The sequence below is a fragment of the Fundulus heteroclitus genome, chromosome 7 (genome assembly GCF_011125445.2).
Source record: "Fundulus heteroclitus isolate FHET01 chromosome 7, MU-UCD_Fhet_4.1, whole genome shotgun sequence".
Taxonomy (NCBI): domain Eukaryota; kingdom Metazoa; phylum Chordata; class Actinopteri; order Cyprinodontiformes; family Fundulidae; genus Fundulus; species Fundulus heteroclitus.
This window is the reverse complement of record NC_046367.1, coordinates 21648702-21672360: the sequence shown is the minus strand read 5'-3', so window position 1 is coordinate 21672360 and position 23659 is coordinate 21648702. Positions and strand designations below refer to the sequence as shown.

The 23659-nt window shown below is 43.3% G+C and overlaps 1 protein-coding gene across 2 annotated transcripts; it reads right to left on the bottom strand.

Annotated features, from left to right (window-relative positions):
* Window positions 1–3599: 3599 nt before the first annotated feature.
* On the bottom strand, window positions 3600–18781 carry irs2b (insulin receptor substrate 2b). 2 transcript variants are annotated; one of them, XM_012875086.3, is made up of 2 exons: window positions 15235–18781; window positions 3600–4403 (listed from the first exon to the last, which is right to left on the bottom strand). In XM_012875086.3, exons 1-2 carry the CDS (start codon window positions 18584–18586, stop codon window positions 4399–4401), a joined length of 3357 nt encoding a protein of 1118 aa, XP_012730540.2. In that variant the 5' UTR covers window positions 18587–18781; the 3' UTR covers window positions 3600–4398. The 2 variants fall into 2 exon arrangements, with proteins under 2 accessions (XP_012730540.2, XP_021178492.2); XM_021322817.2 differs by lacking the exon at window positions 3600–4403 and adding an exon at window positions 8644–9404.
* Window positions 18782–23659: the final 4878 nt, after the last annotated feature.

Genomic DNA, 23659 nt, shown 5'->3' with positions numbered 1-23659 from the left:
TGTTAATTCATCTTTTATGGAAAAGTCCCAAGAGAGTTGAAAAGTTGAAACCATGCTACACAAGTGAAAAACGGTGGTGGCAGCATCATGCTGTGGGATTTTTTTTCTTCTTCAGCAGTGACAAGGAAGTTGATCAGAGTTGATGCGAACGTGGACAAAGCTAAATACAGGACAATCCTGGATGGAGGCCTGTGTCAGGTGGAAGTTGAATTACGACTGCCGCCGAGGTTCAGCTTCAAGCAGGACAACAAGCCCACACAAACTGCCAGAGCTACAATGGAACGATTTAGATCACTGGTCTCAAACTCAAATCCTCAAGGGCCCATGTCCTGCCTCTTTTAGACGTGTCCCTTGCCCTACACACCTGAATCAAATGGCTAAACTACCTCACTGGCATCCAGTCAAGCTCTGCCAATGAGCTCATATTGCAGTCAGGTGCATTGAAGCAGCGACACATCTAAAAGTTGAAGGACACCGGCCCCCCGAGGATTGAAGTTTGAAACCACTGGTTTAGATCAAAGTATATCATTGTGTTGTGGTCTAGTCCAGAGGTCTTCAACCCTTGTCCTCAGGATCCACTGTCCTGCATGTTTTAGAAGTGTCTCTACTGCACCACACCTGAATCAAATATATGCATGGACTCCTCAGCCATCTAGGGCTAAAGCACTCATTTATTTAAGTCAGGTCGGAAGAGGCAGGGAAACACCTAAAACATGCAGGTCAGCGGGTCCTGACGACCAGGGTTGAAAGCTCCTGGTCTAGTCAATGCAAATTATGATTTGTACACATTTCTAAATGTAAGAAAATTAAATTAAATTAAAAACCGTGTGTGATTTTTTTTTAATTCCATTTCACCATTATGTTCTGCTTTGAGTTTGTCTTAACATAAAAATATATTGAAGTTTCTCGTTTTTATTTGACAAGATGTGAATAGCTTCAAGGTGTATTGCTTCTTCTGTGAGGAAGGTATGAGCCCCCAAAAAAAACATGGAACCTTATCTGCCATTCAAGCCAAGCAATACAGGACTAGATCAGACCCTCACTAGTAATATGCTTTTTTTTTCAAATGAGTAAATCTGAAAGGAATGAATGATCTGCAGGCATATGGCTGGGGGTGAAAATATGTTATGTCATCAGTATGGTATTTAATTCCTCCCTGGCTGTTTCAACATGCTGGTGTAATTGAGGTGGTTGGGGGAGGGGACAACCAGGCACCAAAAACAAAAACAATGCTAATGTTGCTGCAATCTACATCAGCTCTACGCCCGGTTTTTCAAGCAATGTTTTTAGTAGAGGTAGAAAACAACATGTAGTCAGTTTTTTTATTCTATATAAAAAACTTTTTTTTTCATGAAATAGAAAATGTACCATGTATCTCCAATTAGCGCACATTTTTATTAATTAAAAAACATATTTGTGTGCAGTCATGAGCAAAAAACACAAACTAGTCTTCAATTTTCTTAAATATCATTTATTGCATGTATCTATAAAGAATCAATACAATCTAAAGCAATGAGCTAAGTTTAAATTATCATTTCTTAGTAGCATCACAATGTGCATATGAAATATGTACAATGAAGACACAGCGAGGGAAGCCGTAGCCCATGTCGTAACCTTTTTATGATGCTGAATAAAAACATTTTCCAAAATGCAGAACACTGCTCAAAACACCCAAAATATTTCATTAGCAAAAAGAAAAAGAGAAAAAAAAAACAAGCCAAAAAAGTTTTCCGTTTCAAAATTGGTGGACAAAAATTGTACAAACAGCAAACATTGTTTTGATTTAAACTTTTAAAAACATTATTTCTACATTTGGTTCATCTCTGTAAACTAATTTTCACAAGGTGTAAAGATTGCATAGATGCCATGTGTGTTGTACCTAAGTATCAAGAAACAATTTCGTAAAGTATTAATCATTTCTTTCAATTTTTTTTTCATTTCATAATTTTTCTGAATTACAGCATTAGAAAATGTCCTTATAGTGGCATCCATTTTGCAAGACTATCCCATGACAGTAAAAACAAACATAAAAATCCAAAAACCAAACCTTGTTGGTTAGCGTGTAACTTTTAGTGCTTCTGTCGTATCAGAAAAAGTTCACTCAAACACATAGTATGTACAGTACAAACATATTTAACTTAACACCTCTGAAAGTTTCTCAGCATTCGCTCAGATGTAAATTCTCTGTAACGCCGCACTATTTACAGTATATAGGCGAAGGTTAGGTACCTGTGAGTTCAGATAAATAAGAAGATGCTTCCCTTGGTTTATCTCTTTCGTTCGGCGAGTACGAGCGTGGTGGTTCCCGTTGAGTACATCTGAAAGCTGCGTTTTCGGAGCCTGTGTTCCCCCGGCTCAGAACACAGCACGTACTACATTCAAGCGTGTCTTGTGTTACAATCTGGAAAGTTTGTAAATGCGGGACCGAGCAAAGCAGGCTAATCAAAAGGGGGCCGAGCCCTGCGGTCCCGCGAGGTGTGTGTGCGCCACACTGCTTTGGTGGCGAAAGTCTGCAATGAGGCATCAGGTGAGGGGGGGAAAATACTATCCTAGGCCGTGTAAAAAAAAAAAAAAAAGTTTAAAAATCACTCGCAAACATTCATTCTCCTGACGCTTGTCCTGGCTGGGCATGGACCAGTTAGCGGTGTCAAGGTTTCAAGAAGAAATTGAGTTTTAACATTTTCTCCAGCTCTTTGAAGGAGTTAGTTAAAGTGCTGCTCTCCCAAATCCGCTCCTCCAGCGGCTGTTGCCACCGCTGGTCAGCGGGCTGAGGAAAAGGGTACCACACTTCCCCCCCTTGCTTACAAAAAAGACAAAATTCAACCGTTTGGAGATATTTCTGGTTGGCAAAAACAAGGACAGCCGTGCTGCGGAAACAACAGGAGTGTTCATCACTCTGCCTAAAGTTAAAAATACCTTACTAGCTAAAACAGGCTAGCTGACCAAGCAGATAGCCTCCATATTTCACATGCTTACCAATATCTACTGTGTGTTCTGCACAATAAGCCCTTGAAGATGACTAGTTTTTGCTCAGGTCTGTGTGAAAATAACAATAAATTAAAACTACAGATAACCTTATCATAATTAGAATAATCAATATATACCTCTGTTTTAAATAAAAGTGAATTTTATGTTCACGTTTCTGTGTCATTTCGTTAGCGGTGGTATTATTTTTCGCCGTCGCGTTAGGATCTAGTACCAATCCATGTCCAAATGGGTCATTGTTTCCCGGAGACCTCGTGCAGGATGTCGCAGGTGGACTGAGACTTGGGCTCAGACAAGCAAACACAGATCTGATATTTATTTTTTTGCATGTGTGTGAAAACACCATTTCATGGGTAAGGATAAATATATTACTCTGGACTTTGAATACATTGTTTTTTGTTTTTTGTCATACGTGTGGCAAAGATAAGAAACTTAATCTCAGAGAGGCTGGCTCTGAATAACATTCAGTCACTTGAAAATGATCAGCTAAAATCTTTGATACTGTGTACGTAAAGGTCCAAACTAAAAAAAATAAAAAAAAAAGCAAAGAAAAGAAAAAAGAAAATTGTCCATCAGAATGAGGCTAATGGCTAGAGTAAGGCTTTGGATTGATGTTTTTTTTTTGCATTTTATTTTAACATTCACCTCTGAAAATAAATATTTCATATAGATATTTCTACTGTTTGACTCGGTGCTGAGGTAGGCTTTTTTTTTTCTTGTGTAAGCAAACGTTACCGTTGACTTTTAAATATGCTCACGAATGCCGTCTGTTTTTGCAGCACAACCCTGTATAGAAATTCGCTCACCCTTTTCATTCAATACAGACATACATCATAGATAAATAAATAAATACAGGTTATCAGTAATCATGAAAGGTTTTTTTTGTTGTTGTTGTTGTTGTTTTTTTCTTTGCATGTAGTTGTGTAAGCATGCTCTTCAGGTTTGGTTCACAGGTTTTCAGGTGAGAAAAGTCTAACGACTACTTGGCTCAAGCCAAATTAAAACCAGATACTAAGTCTGGAAATGGAAATAAACTATAACAGTAAATTATCTAATAATATACTGCAGAAGAGTTTTGAAGGCCTAAGAACAGAGATAAAGTTACCCATCTAGTGTTAAGAGTTATTTGTCTTGTACTACAGCAGCAATGGCACCTGGATGTTTGGGTGCTGAGGAAAACAAAAAAAAAAAGAAGAAGAGGGAGGATTTAGGTCAAGGGTCAAATGTCCGTGTTTCCATGGTTATGGCCGTCCCGTAGACCCCCGAAGAGGGCAGCCACGAGGTGAAGGGGCGCCAGCTGTCCAGCTGTTGCAGTGGTGACCTCGTCGTCTGGATGCAGCAGAGTTTCACTTTCACAGGAAAGGGAGGAAGAGGAGGAGGAGGAGGAGAAGAGCTGGGAAGACCTGTCAGTCTTCACTCTGAAAGAAGAAGAAGAAAAGAAATAAGACTTTTCAAACCAGACCTCTAGAAACATGTGATTTCATACATGCATTGAACAGCTTGTGTGCTAGATGCCTCAGCAACACTGGGAGCATTCAGGGGTTTTGTAGTGAGTTTGTCAGCAACAAATCTTTAAATCTATGCTAAGCATTATATTAGAGGATTCAAAGAAAAACAACATCTGTTTGTTTATGGTGGCCATCTTGTTATAAGTGATCAAAAGCAGTCTCCGATCCAATAGAACCCTCTGAAATCACCCAATAGATGGACTCGCTGTTGTTTCGCCTCCTTTTACAAATGCCCGAATGTGAGTCTTCTAGACTGTTCGGTGGAATCAAAGCTTAAAGAAATTTAAAACCTATGTTTTTTTTTTTGTTTTGTTTGTCTGCTTGTTTTAGCTGCTTGGATATCATACCATACAAGGCAACCGATTATAAGCTGCAAGTCACTGGTTTGCAAAGGTATACAGAAACCTTTTAAAGGACAATGACCTTAAATGGCGGTAGCCTGAAACGTTTACAGGATTAACTCAGATTTGTCTGTAACAGCGTACTATTTAGTATATAGGCAAAGGTTAAGAGTTCAGATAAATAAGATGTTTCTCTTGGTTTATCTCTGTCGTTCAATGTGTACATGGCTGGTGGGTCCCGTTGAGAACCTCTGCCAGACCTTTTCTTCTTCTTTCTGACATCGCAACCAAGCAACTAAAACTCCCAAAACACGTATGTGTTGCTTATTCTATGCTTTTATCAGGACAAACAAACCCCTGGACTACCAAGGGTCTTCTTTCCCCCAAAAAGAGGGCAGGACCAGGGCAAAGTAGCCGGATTGTTTGAATCCACCTGTAGGGCAATCCGTGCCATCATGGCAGGGGGGAAAAGAAGCACTATGCAGCCGAAACACAGCAAAACTCTCCTGATTTAAAAAAAAAGGGAAAATAATAATACTTTACCCCTACAAAACACTTCATGGGTCACCCCCCCCCCCATACACACACACACACACACTCAAACATATGTGTTTCCAAACACCCTGAGAGCAGAGCGTTCGGCGTCTAGCTTTTCTCCCAGTGGAAAACTGTGCTGACCTTATACCCCGGTGTACATGTTTGTGAGGTTTCATTTGCATGCAGGGCTATCGGATAGGAGCGGAAGTCTTGGCTGGCTGACACAAACAGACACACACATACACACACGCGCGCGCACGCAGGCAGAGATAGCGGCTGCATTTCTTCTCCCTTTCGCCGCCTCCTCTGCCTCTCCCTGGCTGTGAAGAACAAGAGAGGTTTTCACAAAGCTGGATGCGATCACCATTCTCTAAAACAAACCTTTCATTCAGAACCGGCTGCATAACACCCCCCACCCCCCTTCCACCACTCCTTCCTACCGTAAACATACAAACACACACACTCCTGTTCTCTATCTCTGCACTATACACTCTGCCCTGGAGGAAAATGTTGATAGTGATGTTGGTTTTCGTGAGGAAAAAAGCACTGTGAAGCTGGGCTGTGTGTTTTTGTTGGTTGGGGGGGGGGGGGGGGTCTGGGGGAGGATGGTAACGAGATGCAAAAAATATGGACCTGCAAGCTCGTTTCAATAGCCAGATAATTGATTTTACTCTTGAGGCCACCTGTGCTGGCGGAGACGGAGGAAAACAGACACACTGGGGTGGGAAGCGGTGGAAAAACCACAGTAACAGAACGAACCTGGCAGAGGGGAAAGGGAATGCAGTGAGGTCATGGGACTCGGAGACCATACCGAACCAAATGTGTGTGTGTGCGTGTGTGTGTGTCTGTGTGAGGGGATGGGCCAGTCAGCAGCCTGTAGAGGCAAGCACTTGGGTGAGAATGACTGCGATCTGCCGGGAAGGAGGACTGAATCACCTTAACAGCTCAGACCAGCAACCAGGTGTTGCCATGAAAACAAACTGATGCATCACCTTCTTCTGCCTCTTTTTTTTATTTATTTTTATTCCGTCTAAGAACAATAGGTGCAAAGACGAGGATCGGCCACACACAGCGCTTTTCAAACCCAAGAAGATTGCAGCGAAGAAAGGGGTAGGCAGCAGGCTTTGGGGTAGGGGGTGTGTTACTGGGAGGAGGGGACTGCAGATCCAGCAGGGGGAATGAACTCAGTAGCCTCTACCCCTCCTCCTTTTCACAAGCACATGCACACACGCCCCCATCTCTCTACTTGCTACTAAAAGCCCACACCCCCTTTGTCCCCTACCTGCCCACCCGCGCCAGCACAGCCACACTCAAGCTCTGTTCATTATTTATTTAGCTCACGCAAGCTAAAATTAGCCCCCCGCTTCATTCAGAGACACAGATATGTATTAGCAGCCTCCTCTCTGGCTCCTCGCTCTCCATGTTTGTGGACGAGTCGAAAGTTTATCTCGCCATCTGTCTAAAAAAAAAAAAACGATCGGTAAGAAATGGAACGGACAGGTCTGCTTTGTTTACATTCCTGAGCCCGGTTGTCTCCTCCCTGATCCACGGTGGTGCTGAGGCCAAACAAACGCCGGCTGACACCGTCGGCCTCCCACACCTCCGCCTGACCAACAAAACAAGAACAACAACGGCAAGAGTCCGTTGTCCCTCTTCAACTCATATGAGGGTGGAGATGCACTAATCAATATGCCAAAATCTGATTTTTGTGTGTGTGTGTTCACCATACAAAAAATTAAGAATGACGTATTGGCATCATTGTCGGATAATAAATGAGCAGATGATAGCTCTGGTGTACTTTAGAAGTTTTCTTTTTCAAATCAGATAAAGGTTACGCTACGATGCATTAATGGTAGTACCACTACCACTGCCTATTGCTTATCAATCATAGAAAATCAGGCCAGAATCCGAATCAAAACGTCAGACCGTTAAGTAAACCAGGAATTCATAGCGGCAAACCAAGATCCTGCTCGGCTAATCGTTTTGCTGAAGTTTTTCAGAACCGTTCCTGTGGTTTAAAGTCCTAGTAAAACGCCGGCAAAGGTGTCATCTTGACCGTAGATCTGGAGTTTCCAGATGCGCAGGACACAGAGCCGCTTCAACAGTTTAGCTTTGCTTGCGAGAAAGTCAAAATTCTTTAGTTTGGAAACATTTCCGATCCCTGAAAGCATAGGCAGTCGTGCAGTGGAAACTAAAAGTGCACCACCCATCACGTTTATTGCTTTCTATTAGCAAACTGCGTGTGGCAAAGCTGAAGGAGTCTTTTAAGCAGCCGCCTGCAGGTGCTAAATCTACTGATAGCCTGGCTGACAATCCAGCTAATACCTGGTTGGTCTATTAGGGACTAGAAGGAGAAAAAAAAAAAAACTGGTAGAAAATTCTCCACGCTGTGCACTGGAACATTTCTGCTCAATCTACTCTACACTTGAGCTGTAATGAATGTAATAGACTCAAAATAGCAATACGTGTTACAGTAATAAACAACATTTTATATACTTTAGCAGTAGTTTTTATATTGTTTTTCTTGTTTAATATAAAATCACTTAGTTCATATAGCTTTTTATTCAAGATTATCATAGTGTCAGAATCCCCAATAGGGCAATGTCTAGATTGCAGTAGGCTGAAAAAAAAGGAAGAAACCCTCGTAGCTGAGACGAGACACTTGGTTGTTCGGCTTAAAGTAATTATCTAATCCATCAATCAATTATCAGAGCAACAGCTGGTCCGATTTTTATTCAGGTGTCTGAAATAATGGATGTGACAGCTCTCTTCTCCACCAAAACACGCTACTGGCACACGGTCTGTCCACTGACGGAAAGCTGTCCACCTCTTTAGGACGATACGTGTTCAAAAACACCCGTAGGCGAGCCGTCCTCGCATTAGATCCCTCTCACCTGGCGCGTGTGTGTTTGTGCACAGGACGAATACGCTGATTGTGTACTCGCATCACAAGCGCAAAGCCGCCGTCTGTGCTTCACCTTTCGAAAAACAAGCTACTGAACAATGTCTAATCCTGAAGTGAATGTAATCCGTCTTACCTCCAAGCTAAATTGAGGATACGTGAGGTTAACTTTGTTTTGATCTCGCGCTGGAACATCCCGCCCTACTTTGCTCAAAGAGTTATGTATCAGAGGCGCTGCTTACGTGCGTCTGCAGGGCAGGGGGGTGGGGGTGGGGGGGAGTTTGGGACAGGTGAGGATACATGCAACACCATGTCCTAAAAATGAGCCCCAGATAATAGGAAGGAAATTAGACGGAAGAAATAGGCAGAGTCATTTGCTAATTTTAATTAACAACTGTCAGAGTTGTCAGTATAAACCAATCAGAGAATGCAGTCAATGCACAACAACAAGCAGCTGAGTGCGCTGGACGTGGAAAAAGGTGTATTTTTGTGTGAGTAAAAAAAGAAACAAGGGGGGTGAGGGGAGAGTCGAATCACATGGCCTCTGAAAAACAGAAACCAGGGTCTTGGAGGGAGACCAACGAGGAGAATTGGGGGGAGGAGGAGGACTCACGGCAGGAGAGAAAGAGGGGGAAGGGTTTCGGGTTGGCTTCTTGAAACTGCTTGGCCACGCCCCCACCTCCCCTCTATCTCAGACACACACACACACCCTCTCCCTCTGTTGTTGTGGTGGCAGATGGTGGCCAGTCACTGCCGTATTGTCACTCTCCTCGGAGGGGCCAGATAACCAGTGAGTACTGCTTGGCGGGGCAGGTGCAGAAACCCCTGACCCCATCGCACCCCCACTACCCACCATCTGCTGATAGCTGTATATGTACGCACATGGTAGTGCTGCACGAAGTCAAAATGTGTGACTGGTGGGTGTGTGTATTTTTGGGGAGGGAGGGGTGGGGGTGGGGGGGTTGTTGGGGGCGAGCAGTCTGGGCCCACAAATGGAGAGTGTGAGTCAGTTTTCCCCCTCCGTCTGCAGACCCGTGCAGGACGGCTTTTATCCCAAACAGCCAAACATTGGGTAAAAGAAGACCTCAGAACTAGGGACAGAGATGACAGGAGGACGAAGACGAAGATGGCCTAAAGAGGAGTCAAACAAAAGGAATAAAGAAAAGGTGTTAAAACGCCAGACACGCCTCCCTTCACCTGTACTGACCGAAACATAGAGATTTGAGTTGATTTTTTTTTTATAATCCTTCCAAACACAACACCATCTGACACTCAGACGAGTAAACGACAAAAGCTTTGCTTTCATCAGAGTTTACTCAGGGGCATTCGGAAAAATTGACAAAGCAGTCTAAATTTGGCTCAAAACCTTCTCTGCGTTTTTAAAACATGTTATTACGTGTCCTTTAGTCTCTTTTAAGAAGGAGCGCTGGTGCATAAACAAAAGGTGGACGCACCTGAGCGTTCACGTCGAAAATTGTTCACTTAGTGGTAGGAGGAAACTTTCAGATCCAAGAAAGAAAAAGGCCACCAGAATTTAATCTGTAATTGTGTAAAGTTAGAGCTGCAACGATCCGACTTTTCTTGGCTTTATTGCCAGTTTGACCATTTGTTTCTGAAAACTGTCCCATATAAAAGAGGAAAAATGTGCTGCAGGTTCCTTAATAGAGGTGGAAGTTTTGCATTTGAGATAAAATGAGGAAATTTGCCGACTATTCCCCATTTATCTTTGTGCGATTTTCTGGTGTTGAACTTAATAAAGACGCATCAAATTACTTGCTAATGGCTGATTTGTTTATTTACTCAAAATCATGGGAGTGTTTAGTTTTAATGCATTTAATAAACGGGGAAAACATTGATTTTTCAGAATTTGGTTCACCCATTTATCAGGAAAAAATGTTTTGGTTGTTTCCAAAAATGTATTAGCGCCTCTCAACCTACAAAAGGAGGCCTCCCTGTTCTTTAACTTAACGCAGGAATTTGAGTCCAAACTTCCCCCTTCCCCAGTACAGTAAACACAACTAACATGGCAATTTGACTAATTTGCTTCTTTGAAGATTTAGTTTGAAATTTGCAACCCAAATCATAAGAAATGTGGCTACCGCCCGCCGGCCCATAACGTTTCCAACTGAAACCTGTGCAACTTCCTTCATGCGCTGACAGATAGGAAGTGTTTACAAATGTACAGCATTTCCTCCCGTACGCAGAACTGTGATCTAGGATGCCAGATTACAACAGGTGAGGTCCGAAATGTACCTGAAGCATGGCAGGAATGCAAACAACGGTGTTCTCGGCGATCACAGGGGAATGTGGCGAAGCCTGTCGTCTTGTAGTAAACAGGCGTGGCCCTCTTTTTTTTTTTTTTAAGAAATGTTTTGTATTTTGATGCCAGAGGTCATTCACCTCTAAGCGGGCAGAGACTGATCAACCCATGCAGGGGTAGGAATAAGACTCTCATGGTAGATTCCCTCGAATAAATGAAGGATGGTGATTACATAGACAATTCTAACAAGATCAACAGTTATCCCTATGTTGGCCAGGATGATATACTGTATGCTGCTATAGACTGCAACAGATACAAATAAAGATATTGAATGACAAAACTGTTATATTTGCTGCTTCCCTCCTTCTATAGTGAGAATGCTAAAGTAATATTAACTTGTTAGTAAAGCCACCTGCTCTGGTAGTAATTCTGCAGTTACTAGCCAGATATGCAGCTCGTATCTTACCAACTTTAGTTTTTTTTTTTTAAAGAGCATTATGTGAATAAAGTAGCAGGTGCATTTTTGCGACTGAGGATATTTGCAAACAGCAAACTTAGTTATTCTTGTAGGAGAGGCAAAAATCGTTTTTGGACTTATTTCAAGCTATTGGAATGGCAGCGTGCAGCAGTAGATGGGGGCAGGGCAGCTCTATAAAAAAATTATGTTTCGAACAGCAACTGTCATTAAATAAAATGTAAACCACTGGAACTGCATGATAAAAAAATTATAGTAGTCTTGAAACTTTCACTTTTGAAATCCTTGGCACATGTTGATAACGACAACTGGGCCCTGCCTACTTTTCACTCTTTCATTATTTCTTCCATCACGATCTCCCGCCCTCAAGTGAACAGTTTATGCGTGTGTTTTGCTGCCAGGGTTGCCAGAACTGGCCGACAGTTTCCAGCCCAACCACAACGTAAAACCTGCCCAATGCTTAAAAAAGCAGCCCTAACCTCAACCTCGCTTGAACTCATGTTAAAAGTGTATGATTATTACATAACACACAAAACCATTACTATTACACACCTGATAAAGGACATGCCATTAGCAAACAACAGCACTAAAGCAAAGACAAAATGTTGCACGGGCAGCATCTCTACAACATGTATGATGAGGTAACCAAATTACCTTCACACAAGATTACCTTCCCAATCATGTGTCATAGCAATGCAAAAAAGTTATCAATATCCCAGTAAATCTAACTTAATATAAAAATGATATCTCTCTTACTTTTTCTCTTTCTTTCTTTCTTTCTTAGAGTATAGATCAATTTAGCATTTCTCTTTCACGCACAACTGCAGCCATGAAACAAGTTGATCAGGTGACCTCTTAAACCCATTTGGATGCGTTTACAATCAACATTGGCCAATATCATTTCATAGTGACACTTCATTAGCCAATGACTATATTAATCATCGATGATGTCAGGTTTGAAAGATTCTAGACATTTCAAAAAGCAAACAACCTACAAGGAAACGCTGTTTTTTTTTTTTTACATTGTACGAGTTATTTGCTTTCCTACCACACAATGACGACTATTTTGACAGAATTTTCCTTTGTATAATTCCTAAAAACCTGCCAAATGTTGTGAAAACAGTCCAAATTTTACCACCCCGCCTAAACCTATTTTTTTCCCAGCCTAATTGGGCGGAAATCCACCCAATCTGGCAACACTGTCTGTTGTCTATGAAAATCATAAGTCTTCCTTCTGTTCACATTGTGTCCTCCAACAAGCATTCCCATGTCTCCAGGTCATTCTGCCCTTTTCGAGTCTTGATGTGTTCTTTTTACCAGACTTTCTGAAGTAATAGGCTCGACATACGGGGAGTGACGTTGCTCCCTCTCCATTCATTTCCAATAAAACTTCTGCTTGCCCTCCTCCAGCCAAAAGATCGGCAAAATTTGTGCGTGTGAAATTTCAAGCTTGTACACGGGCTTGCAACGCCACACAATAAAGTTGAACAATGTTCAACAGTTGTCACCGTCACCATTTATCTGGATCAGCCAAGAGGTCCGCCATCAAATGAGGAGGATATTCTCCAGGCTGCTTCATGGGGGTAAGATAGGATGAACCCGCTTGTATTTTTATTTTGTAGAGTAGACATACAAGCAAGATTTCAGTCAATTCCAAAACTATCTTATGACTCTTTATCGTTGTTGGTCACAGACTGTTATAAAAATATCAAAAGCCCTTAAATTTCTTACCAATATAATTTATGGAAAATAAGCGATCCAACGGCGCGATATGAAACGCTGCTGTCGCTGTTGCGTCCCGTGTGTTGGGTCTTCACCGCGGTGGCAGTGAAAGCCATTAGTCGCCGTCGTTTGCCGCTCCCCGTGTGTCGAGCTCATTAGTAACTGTGCCGTCTACTACGGTATGTTTTATCTGCATCAATTCGTACTTCGTAGAAGCGACTGTCACAAAACCAGGTTAAATGACCACAGTAAATGATGTCTACCAGCATTAGGTTACTTATAAAATAACTTTAAATGACTTAGGTGTTGCTTTCATTCAATCAGGGGGTCGGTCCTATCTGACACGAGTGAACAGGCCTAAATGACAATCAGAACCAAAACAAATGGAAACAGAGCTTAATACAACGTTCTCAGATAATAATATAAACTGAATAAATTATATGACATCTGAGAATCTGTATGACCATTTACCTCTCTAATACCCATATATAATTAACTATAAATAGAAGTAAACTAATAAACCAAAGCTTGAGTGCCTTGGTTAAAAAAAAGGTGCGTTTAAAGGGGTATAAAATGTAAAAAGTGAGAAAAAGGGGGTACAAACTGGCACAGGGACAAACGTCTGTATTTATTTTGTAACAATACAAGAAGATTTTCAACAGAGCAGAAAGTACGCGTGTTTACAGTGCACGTGTGCCTCGTTCAAGTCAACTGTCCCTATACAAAACATGTTTATCAAACCTTGTTCCTGTAAAAGAACCTTTCATTGGCCTGTTTGTGAAGTTCCTCACAGTGGGGGGAAAAAGAAAAGAATCCTCCCATCACCCCCTCCTCCTCTAAGTCCATCCCACCAGGTTAGAAAAACAAGTGAGCATTCACCTCTCCCAGCAACCTTTGCACACCGCCCGCATTCCAGCCCTGAAACCCAGTACCTGACAATTGGTAAACAACTGACTCACTTGTTTTTCCGGGGAACCCGATGACTTGCATCGAGCTCCTCGCCGGCTGCGGCTCACAGAGCGAGAGCCTGTCTGAGACCAGAGCTGGGGAGACAAACCCCGGGTTGTGAAAGAAAGCACAAACACTAATTAAACTCTACTGTTTCACCACCGGGAACACAGACTTCTGTGACTCACGGTGATCACGACCCTCTGTACTTTCCTTTCCGCCCAAACAACAACTTCTGACATGCCCCTGCTTGGGTCATCCATCTCTGTAAATCATCCCTGCCATTTAAGCATATATCAAAGGCCACTGATGCAATACTGAATGAAATGAGGTGAAAGGTAATGTTTTGAAGGGGGTATGTATGCCCCCACCACTCCTCATAGTCACACACACACACACATCTCATGGTTACAAAACACTGCGTAAAGCAATTACTTTAAAAAAAATAGACACACATTATTTATATATATTTATATATATTTATATATATATATATATATATATATATATATAAATATATATATATATACACACATATATATATATATATATATATATATATATATATATATATATATATATATATTTATATATATATATATCCATTTCAGCCATTCTAGATCCTTCAGGATCATAATGTGGTGCGTCACTGAATATGATTTTTTTTCTCCCCCCCCAGACATACTGACGTGGTAGGAAACTGCGTCACTGAGGGAGATCAGAGCATACCATTCACACAAAGCACACAGCAGCAGCATCGAGCTGACAGAACACAACCGTCAGAAGCTGTTTCAAAATAAGACAGCAGCAGAGGAATAACGAAGAAAAGTCTTAACTCCTATCATCTTATTTAGCAGCCTAATGAGCATGCATGAAGGCAGTGGGCCGCACGCAAAATAGACAGTGTTTATTGCTTTTGCACCCTTTCGTTGACTTCCTAATAATAATTTAAGGTCTCTTATTTGGAAAAGGAAAAAAAAATGTTTCCAGCCCTTGAGCTTTGCAGTTTCAAACAGGATAAAAGACCTCCTCGGCATCACACAGCCTTGAGATTTTTCAGAGTGATGGGTGGAACGAGTAGGTGACTAATCCTATCTAAACATCGCAGCCCACACCCGGCAGCCATGTTAATAACTAGTTTACTTCTCCGAGGCTCCTGCAGCCTGTGTTTACATATCACACTATATTAGCAGTGGAAGAGTTAAAAAAAAAAAATAGACACAGCTGATGACTGGGTGCCGGCTACTTCCAACACACTACAGATTCACAATTATGAGGTCATGAAAGACCTGTAAGGAAGAAAAAAAAACCACCAAAATATGCTTGAAGCTATGAAGCGGACGATGCTTTATGCTCTGCTGCAGGTAATGTGCACCTTCAGAACGTAAGGAAGCTTAAAACAAATGTAGGAAATGATGTTATGTGAGGCCAGTCGCGCCAGACTATAAAGTCTCACTGAGGCGGATCTTGATCCTCCTCTGCTCTTACACCACTCCCTTTATGAATGAAAAACCTACTGAATGAATGGGCGTGTGCGATGAGGATGTGAGACTCACCTTTCACAGCAGCAGTAGTAGTCTCCTTGAATCCCATGCTGGCGTACGGGCTGGAGTTGAAGCCGTTCAGGCCCTCTTTGCAGCCGCAAGCCGTCTTGAACCTCAGGAATTCGTCGCATCCCCCCAGCCTGGCCCCTCCGAGGTTCCCCTCCATCAAGTTTAAGGCAATGTAGTTCAGTCCGTTTTGATAGCCCGCCGACGTCTCCCTGCACATGGGGCTGCTGAGGTCCTCGGCGGGCTCCTCGGCGCTGCGCACAGAGCGGGACACGTTCTCCACGGAGGCGGAGCTGTGCCGCTTGGTGTCGTGGGCGAAGGACGGGCAGACGGGCGTCACAGTGGTGGTGGAGGAGAAGGTCTCGGAGCTATGTCGGCGACGGCCCTGAGGGTCAGCCCGGATAACTTTGGCCCCCCGGTTTGGATCGACAACTGTGAGAGATAACGAAGGACCCCCAAGCAGGAAAGAGTCCACTGGCACAGGGGGAACCACGTCCACTAAGCTGCTCTCAAGGCTGAGTCTCTTCACACATGCGGTTGGGCTGGTGGGGAGTGGGGTGGCATCAGTGGCACAAAGAACAGATAAAGGAGCAGGGGGGGCAAAGGTCATCTCGGTGTAGTCACTTTTAGTGAGAGCAGGCTCACACGCGGGACTCCCGTTATGGTCCGTCTCCTTCGTCTCCCCCTGCGTTCTCTTTTCATCCTCTTCCCCCTCGACTCCCTGCGTGTCCTGCTGGTTGCCCACCATGCTGGGGCAAATCAAGACGTCAGGCGTGTGGTTCAGACACCCCGCTGGTTGGGATCCCTCCACTTGGTGTGATTCAAGGTGAGCCGATGAGCTCACGTCAATATTAGCATAGTCTGTTAGTGACAGGGAAGCCCCCTCTGCACACAATCCATTTCCAGCCTCTGAGCCATCTGCCAGCGTGACATGGGCAGCACTACCAAAATCTATGTTGATGTACTCTCCGGGGCTGCGCGGCTCTGAGGGAAGGGGATGCTCGCTCATACATGGTAGAGTTCTAAGGGATTCCAGAGCCAGGCGGGTGGGCCGACACACCCTGCTGCGCTGCAACAGGCCACCATCTAGCCGAGTCAGTCTGAGAGGAGAAGGGAGAGAGGACGGGGTGCCTGGTGTACCTGGAGAGCTACCGTTTCCAGATTCTCCGGGTGAGACGGGACCACCGTTGGTCTCTTCTTCTATCCGCTGTCTCTGTAAACTCATTACGACGTACTGGTCGGTGTCGGCAGACCCACTTCGCTGCAACTGCTGCAGCTGTCCTTTGACTGATCTTGGTAGAGAGCTGTAACAGTAAGGCTGTCTGTGCTGGGTGTGTGGGTCTCCCGAGGGGCTGAGAAGGTAATCAGGGGGTGTTAGGGAGACCGGAGCATCCACGGGAGACATGTACAGGTACTCGCCATTGTTTGGCTTTCCGTCACTGCTTTCCACTGACATCTTGTGTCCACACCACATGGGCATGTAGCCACTGTCCTCCAGAGAGACGCTCCCGGGGGAATCTTTGTGTGGGGGCAGCCCTGCGGTGCAGGAGTGTGAGCGAGGGTTGATGATCTGCTTCGGAGCAGAAACACACATGGGGCTCATGGGCATGTAGGGGTCATCCTTGGACCCCGGAGTCTGGGGTGCAACCCCGGGCATCATGGGCATGTAGCCACTGTCACCATGGAGACTGCTGGTGCTGATGTGCACATCCCTGTAATCTTCCAGCCCGTTTGCTTTAGGTGAGGCCGTGTGGCACCTCAGAGAACACTGGCTTCCACTGGTGTACGTGGCCCTCATCAGAGTGTACTCATCCAGAGAGGCTGAGGACACTTGAGGGGGCCGCCTCTGCTGGCGAGGGGTAGTAAGGGAGTAGGTTCTCTTTCGATACACTTTATCCAGCTCCGACAACCGCCGGTAACCATTCTGATTTTGCCTCTCCATCACCATGTAGCCATCAAGCTCGCTCCCATCCCTGGAGGGAGGAGTATCCGCTTTGAGAGACTCAGGAGTGTTGCTGCGAAGGGTTAGGGGTAACCTGAGGTCCCGCACGTCGGCAGGGCTGGAGCCATACTCCTCACATGATATAAAGCCCGCATCACTGGGGGAGCCTGAGAAGGAGGCACTGCAGCTGGAAGGGCGGGGGACACCGCTGTCCACACAGCAGGAGGACCCGTTGCCTGGGCATGGGGTTGCCACAGGCGGGGAAGGAGACAGGGGCATGGACATGGACTTACTGTGCTGAAGGGTAGCCGATTCAAAAGTCAAGGAGGGGCGTGCTGTTATGGTGTGAGATCGGCTTAGAGGGGTCCTGTGGACCCCCGGGCTGAGTGGGCTGCCGGTGACAGACATTGGGCGTGTCATGGTGCCATCGCCCTCACTGGCAGTGCGTAAACGACAAGACAAGCATTTACTACTCACAGGAGAGGTGGTGGAGGTGCTGTCCGTGCGGGACCTCCGAGGGAGGCCGGTCTGGCTCGGGGGGAGATTATTCAGATGCCTCCTTGTTGGCACAGAGATGGGGTTGGTGCTGGACGACTGGCTTTTGCTGCGCGGGCGGAACTCCGACAGCTCCTTCATGGCTTTCATGGCCTCCAGGATGGTTTCGTGGATATTCTGAGCCACCACCGAGTCGTCAGCTTGCATCCACAGCTCCCCGGGGCCGATGGCCGCAGATCGGCCCACCTCGATGAAGAAGAAGCTGTCGGAGTGGCCGCACCTTCGGATGTTCATCAGCTGCAAGACGACCGAGGCGACCTCCGAGTTGAGCTTGACGAAGCTGATCATCCGGCTGGAGAGGCAGAGCCTGTACACGCCGGTCAGATTCCTGCTCTGCCCCAGCCCTCTGGATTTCAGGTTAACCTGCCATACCTCCTTGTAGGCGGCGGTCACCGGCGTTATTACGCCGCAGCTCGCCTCGTCGAAGCCAACCAGCGAGGACGCAGAGTTGGACGCCGAGCCGTCGCACACTTTCGCCTCGGCCATCAGATCCGTCAGCGACCGGTACCAGCTCTCCTGCTCCTGCTCGTTTTCCGCCGCCACGGCGAAATACTCGTCCTTGGTGTAAAGAGCAACGAGATACTTGTGCTTGGCGTCCGCTCTCTTGCTGACGTTGAGGCAGCAGTCCAGGGGAACCACTCTCTTCGCGGCGGACTTGTTTCTCCATTTCTTCTCGCTCTCGTAGTACTCCAGCCGGGCAGGGAGTCCTTCGCACGGCTCCTTTAAAACGAAAAAGCGCTTGTGTCCGTGTTTCTGCTTCTTCAGATAGCCACATTTCTTCGCGCTGTTGGTGCCGTTTGCGCCACCGCTGCCGGTGTTGGCAATCGGCGACTGGCCGCCGGTGGTTGGCGGACTCGCCATTCTCGCGTCCCTCTGGACCAGATCAGACCGAACCAGACCGCAGCGCTTTAATTTCCAAGAGCCGCTTGAAGAATAATAATAAGAAGAAAGTCCGCTTTATTTTTAGTCCTCTATTTGCAGAGCCGTGCGTGCGCTCGTCTTCCTCTGCTGCCCAGCAATAAATATCACATGTCGACTTGATGTTCAGTCTGAAGAGAGGAAACAACATGTGACGATCTACACATCCAGCTTCGGCTTAAAAAAAGGGAAGGGAAAGGAGAAGGAGAGAAAAAAAAACTCACTCACACACACACACACGCACACACACACTCACAAACACCGGCAGTGGGCGGTGCGCCCTGAGCTCATTGGGCCTATTGGTGGAAACGGGATGAATGCCGGAGAGAGAGGAGGAGAAGGCCCTCCTACTATCACTCTGCCCTCTTCCGACTCATTTACGCGTAGTCACACAGCAGCGTAGCTTTATTTATAGCCTCTCTACTCCCATGTTCCATCCAGATTTTTTTAAAGCAGGATGTAGATCCAAAAAGGCAACCGAATAAGATCCTGTTATAAAATCTCTGGTGGTGGATTATAGGAATAGACACTGATCTACTCGCACGTGTTTTGGGGCAAATGCCTCCCAGAATGATTTATGTGCAAAACATTATATTAAACAAACTGTAAATTATAAGGGATGAATTAACAAATGTGAGTGCTATTGTGTGAAAACAATTAAAAAGCCCTGAAAAAATACGAATGTACAAATAAAACAATCTTGAAACAAATACATTTGGTTTGATTATCCTATTTTTATTGTTTTATTTGATATTTAAATATTGTCATTTATAATAATGATATGCTATTAAGATAACAGTGATAACTGTGATTGTTAATGTTAATGTGAGTATATATATATATATATATATATATATATATATATATATATATATATATATATATATATATATATATATATATATTGAATAATCTATCATTACTATACTAATGATATAATACTGGTATTTTCACAATAATTTTACTGATATTATTTCAAAGAAATAAGAAATAAAATATCAATAATGCCTTTCCAACAACAGTACTATTATTCAATATATATATATATATATATATATATATATATATATATATATATATATATATATATATATATATATATATATAATTTTATTTTTTATTTTTTTTATTTCAGTTTTATCTTTGGACTTAATTACCTCAACAGTTGCAATGTTTTATATACCATATTATTTACAATTTAGTAATAAAATATGAATACTTTTCTATATTAAATTTTTATATTTTCAAATATGTACATTAATGTATATTACAACTGACAATACAGTATTTTCACAATACTTTGAAGATAGTATTTCATGCCTCTTTATATATCATATTATTGTATATTTTAATTACCCAAGTTAATATTGTTGTACAGTGTAATATGTTAATACAAATTTTTCTTACTATAACAATAATACTGTTAATATATACAAAACTTTAAACTGTATTATTAATTTACTGTAATAATATGTTTGACACTTATATATTGGTACTTATAGATAAAAGCTAAATGTGCACTTTCCTTTTTTGTCTCCCTCAAAATACTGCAGAAAATCGTGAAAAGTGTGTTGTTGCATAACATTTACGTTGTGTTTGCCTGGAGCTGCTCAGGGATGAACCATTCCCATCTACGCAAGAGACAGGAGAAGGGAGGTTAAAGCTCAAATTGTGTATTCAACACCAAAACAACGTTACTCTATAGGCGACTGAGAAAAACACCCATATATGGTCAAACCAAAAATGACGCAAAAATAATTCTTGCTTTCTCACTGCGTCACCAGCTGGCGACGTGCGTGATGATGAAACGAGGGAGCCAGCTTGGTGTGCTGCACTAGTCATGCAGCTTGAGAGAGGCAGAAATATGTCAGCCTGCCTGACTTCCTGCGGTGAGGGAGAGAGAAAGAGAGATGCTGCTCGTCCTGCTCAGCAGAAGGATGGTGCTGTTTCACTGACGAAAGCAAGCAGTACACTGTGTCCTACCGGTTCTGAATGCAGGGCAAACACAGGAAACAGAGGACACTGTATGGACGTGGGGATTCAGTTTCATGTCTATTTTCACTGGAAATGTGACCAATAAAGAGTCAACATAGAGAGATAATTTTAAACAATAGTATATCTAATTAGAGATGTTGTGATCATTTGTTCTGTAAAAAGATAAGATGAGATGTGTATGTTGATGCCGGAATTGGGAAATTATTTCAGGTATACATTCAAATTTGTCTTTCAAAGGTACTCATACTTCTTGACATTCTTAGCAGTTTGTCATAATTGAAATAGTCATTATAGTATCTGCATTGTACTGAAGAGCACCACTTTGTCTATTAAGTGAAAGGGATAAAAACAAAGACTCTGACATTAATCTGTTTTCTGTCCTCCTGAGTCAATACTTGAGAACAATAATTTTCCATAACTGCCAATGAATCTCAATTGGATTTACTTTTGGGCTTTGAGAGGCCCCGTCTTAAAGACAGATATGCTTTGACGTAGGCCAGTCCATTGTAACCCTGGCTGAACGTTCCAGGCCATTGCCTGTTGTTTGGTGAGCATCAGTCCAGTCTTTTGCAGCCTTTCACAGGTTTTCTCTCAGTATTGCCTTGCATTTACTCCTATCCAACTCCCCACGGAGTCTCACCAGCATCCCCCACAGCATGATGCTGCCACCACCAGGTTTCACAGTGGGGATGGTGTGCTCAGGGTGATGTGTAAGTGTTCTTCACCACAGGGGTCATTTTGCATGGTGGACTGAATTTGGAAATTAGGTAACCACTCAAGGGCATTTGCTTACACTAGAACACCTTTAGGGGATTTTGGAGTAAAGAGGGCTGAATGGCATTCTTTACTGAAGGCCATATATTACTTTCCTTTAACTTTGCATTTGCGCTTTGATGATTGTGGTTGTAGCAAAACTTCACCAGGCATATATGCTTTTGTGAGGCACTTCCCAGCATGCAGTGGAGGTTTCCTTCTATGTCACAAAACGGTGATGTGACAACTACAAACTTTTCGAATCAGAATACTACTTATTTGGCCATGATCGTGTGCAAATGAATTTGACTTAGGTTGCACCGACAGACATTACGTATAAGTATTTATATGTAAATATATAAAAAGTTTAGCTTACACACAGTGCAAGATAAAAACAAAAAAAAGGTAACATTGAGTCAGTGCAATGTTGCTTTACATAAAATTTTGCCTACAGTATTTATTTTTATTAAACTGTGTCAGAAGTATTTCAAACAGAGGACAGCTCGCCTTGTATAATAGCCTGACCTAACATGGGCAGCATAAACAGAAATACAGTGGAGGTGGTGTGAGGGGAAGGCAGGGGCAGGCAGAATGACTCTTTCCTTTTGCATAACCCATGAAGCATAAGAAATTTAAAGCAGCCCTCTTTAAAATACCAACGCAATGTTTATTGGAGTGGCCAGCCTGGTGGTGCCTGTGATACGTCCTTGCCCTTTTCTTAGTTAACTACATGAATATTTATTTCCTTACACTTTATACGGCACGGCGCATTAATTTGCAAGTTAATTAAACGACCAGCCAAACCTGATTTACAAGGCTTGAAACGGGCCACCTCGCTGTCTCTCACCGTTACCACAAATAGATCTTTACAAGTTCGTTCATTCTGGGGCCGCCTCATCTTATCTCGATATATTTGCCTTCTATTGTTCCAATTCTTACTATAAATGCAAGCAAACAACACCACCCAGTTAAATAAAGCCGATACGGCAGAAACTTAAACCTGATGATCTAATTGAGGCTTTTCAATCCGGATCCTCAGATACAAACAACCCCTGATGCCCCGTTTGCTGAGTCACAGCCATATAATGTTCAAGTCATCCCCCCCTGCACTGTCACTGTTGGTAACGATTAGTTTGATAAGCTTTCATAAAGTAGATTAGAATAGCGTGAACTGATGAGATAAGATTAGGGACAACATGATGGCTGGGGGGGAAAGGATCAGACCGGTCATGTACAATGGACTGCCACATTCGGCCCCTCCTCAAATGAACAGTACAAACATGTATTATTGGCATCAAAACATCTCAAACACACACACACACACACACACAAACACACTCATCCTTGTTTAAAATACAAAGTGAGGACCGTTCCTTGAATTCCACAGACAGTCTTCAAGCCTTTCTTTGGTCTAACCCTAACCCTTACCAGTATACCTGACCCTAACCTAAACCTAATTTACACCTTAGCGCTAAACCTGAACCCTATCCCAGAAAAAAGTGAGGACCAAAAAAAAGATCTGCACTTTACATTAAAGTCCTCACTTTACTAGTAAAATTAGCAAACATTTCTTGCTCTGCTGCAAGTACACGAACACACACACACACACACACACACACAAACTCCTCCCCCCTCCTCCGCCTCATCTCATTAGTCAAAGCCCAAACAGATTATGGTCGAAGCCCGCGGTGTCTGATTCATATTGTTGTGGCACTGGTGTTTTGATGTTTTTGATCTCAGTATAATCCCCATGTTATTTATTGACTGTTAATTTCTTTCTTTCTTTTTCCTCTGTCTTATTTGTTGTCAGTATTTTTGTTTGTTTCTCTTGGCATCAAAACACCGTTAGCTTTGTTTTAGATGTGTTTTTCTTTTAAAGAGCTGCAGGTAATATTTCTTTAATTTCTTTAATTCAGCAAACAATACATGTTTAATACATGTATTGTTTGCTTTTTGTTTTTGTTTGCTTTTTTTTTTTTTTTTTTTTTTTACTCGAAGAGAAGGGCAGTATTTCCAGGAAGTGGTCATTTCTAGAAAAAGGAATGACCACTTCAGAGAGACAATTTCTGGCCTTTGTTGTCGCTGTTTTTATTTACACAACACAATGACTGTGTGGTTCCCAAACAATAAAGAAATGAAGGCAATGTCAGCAAAACAAAAAGCTGCACAACATGAAAAACATGGACGTGCCGGTCGGTGACATCACCCTAACCTCGGGGCGAACATGTTACCTTTGTTTCTGCGAGCGTTTGCACGCAGGGCCTTGCG